The sequence below is a fragment of the Mastomys coucha genome, unplaced genomic scaffold, assembly GCF_008632895.1.
Source record: "Mastomys coucha isolate ucsf_1 unplaced genomic scaffold, UCSF_Mcou_1 pScaffold11, whole genome shotgun sequence".
NCBI lineage: Eukaryota > Metazoa > Chordata > Mammalia > Rodentia > Muridae > Mastomys > Mastomys coucha.
The window spans coordinates 33,513,117-33,514,453 of NW_022196893.1; the positions used below are offsets into that span (position 1 = coordinate 33,513,117).

At 42.1% G+C, this 1,337-nt stretch overlaps 1 protein-coding gene across 1 annotated transcript in view; it reads left to right on the forward strand.

The window, feature by feature from the left end:
* The window catches only part of Eif4b (eukaryotic translation initiation factor 4B), a 22,046-nt gene that overhangs the window by 9,024 nt on the left and 11,685 nt on the right, over positions 1-1,337 (forward strand). Inside the window, exons 3-4 of the mRNA XM_031357712.1 lie at positions 761-969; positions 1,264-1,334. Coding sequence (XP_031213572.1) covers positions 761-969; positions 1,264-1,334 — 280 coding nt within the window. The remainder of the gene's footprint in view (positions 1-760; positions 970-1,263; positions 1,335-1,337) is intronic.

Here is a 1,337-nt window from a genome sequence, read left to right on the forward strand (position 1 = left end):
AGAAAAAAAAGAAAGGCCTTGAGGTCCATAAGAATAGAATAGACCTTGAGTGCTGCTTGCTTTTTGTTTTCTCTTTGTTCACTTTTCTCTTTGTTTACTTTATATGTAATAATTCTGTGCTTGTTTGATCCCCTGGAACTGGGCTTACAGATGGTTGTGAGCCACCATATGGGTGCTTGGGAATTAAACCTGAGCTCTGCAAGAGCAACAAGTGCTCTTAAGTGGTGTACCATTTCTACAGCCCCTCTTTGTTCACTCTTGATTTTAACACCTTAAAAGTATTTTCTTTTGTCTTTTGCTTCAATGACAGCCTTGTTTTGGCTTGGCTTGGTGTTCACATGAATCTCTGGCTCTAATCTTATGTGTGTGTGGATTTGTGGGAGTTGGTTTGAAAGATTTTGTTTTTTCAAGACATGATTATTCTGTGTGGCCCTGGCTGTGCTGGAACTCATTCTGTAGACTGGACTAGCCTTTAACTCGGATTTCAAGGTTTGTGCCACCACCTCCCAGCATGTGGGGGTTTTTTGTTTTGTTTTGTTTTTTGATACAGAATCTCTTTTTATAGTACTGACTGGCCTGGGATTCACTGTAAATATTGGGCTGGTCTCTGACTTTGAGCCAGCCTCTACCACTATGCCTGCTGGCTTTTGGGTTGTTTTGAGATGTTCTCAATCTGTATCCTGGGCTGGATTTGCTCACATTGATCGTACTGTCTGTTGCTCAGCTTCTTAATTTCCTTTTGTCTGCTCATCTGTCCTAGTGTCAACAACTTGGCATAGTAACGATGATGATGTGTACAGGGCGCCTCCAATTGACCGTTCCATCCTTCCCACTGCTCCACGGGCTGCTCGGGAACCCAATATCGACCGGAGCCGTCTTCCCAAGTCGCCACCCTACACTGCTTTCCTAGGGAATCTGCCCTATGATGTGACAGAAGACTCCATTAAGGATTTCTTTAGAGGATTAAATGTAAGTGTTTTCGTGTCAGACTGTGGAATATTGAGGGTAAATAGCTAAATAAAACTATTTGGGATGGGCCACAGAGGAAGGCAACAGAGTCCAAGGTGCAAAGAATACCTTAATTTTGTTTTAGGGGTTAAATTACTTTGATTTGAAAGGCATGTCTTTTTATCCCTCCACCAGTTTTCCCTGGAGACATCCAGGTTGTCATATGTTCTTCAGGGAAATTACATATGCACTGATGGCTTTTTGTTTGGGCTTGTTGTTTTTAACCTGTTATTTTTTGTTTGTTTATTCTCTCAGATCAGTGCTGTACGATTACCACGTGAACCCAGCAATCCAGACAGGTTGAAAGGTTTCGGCTATGCAGAATTTGA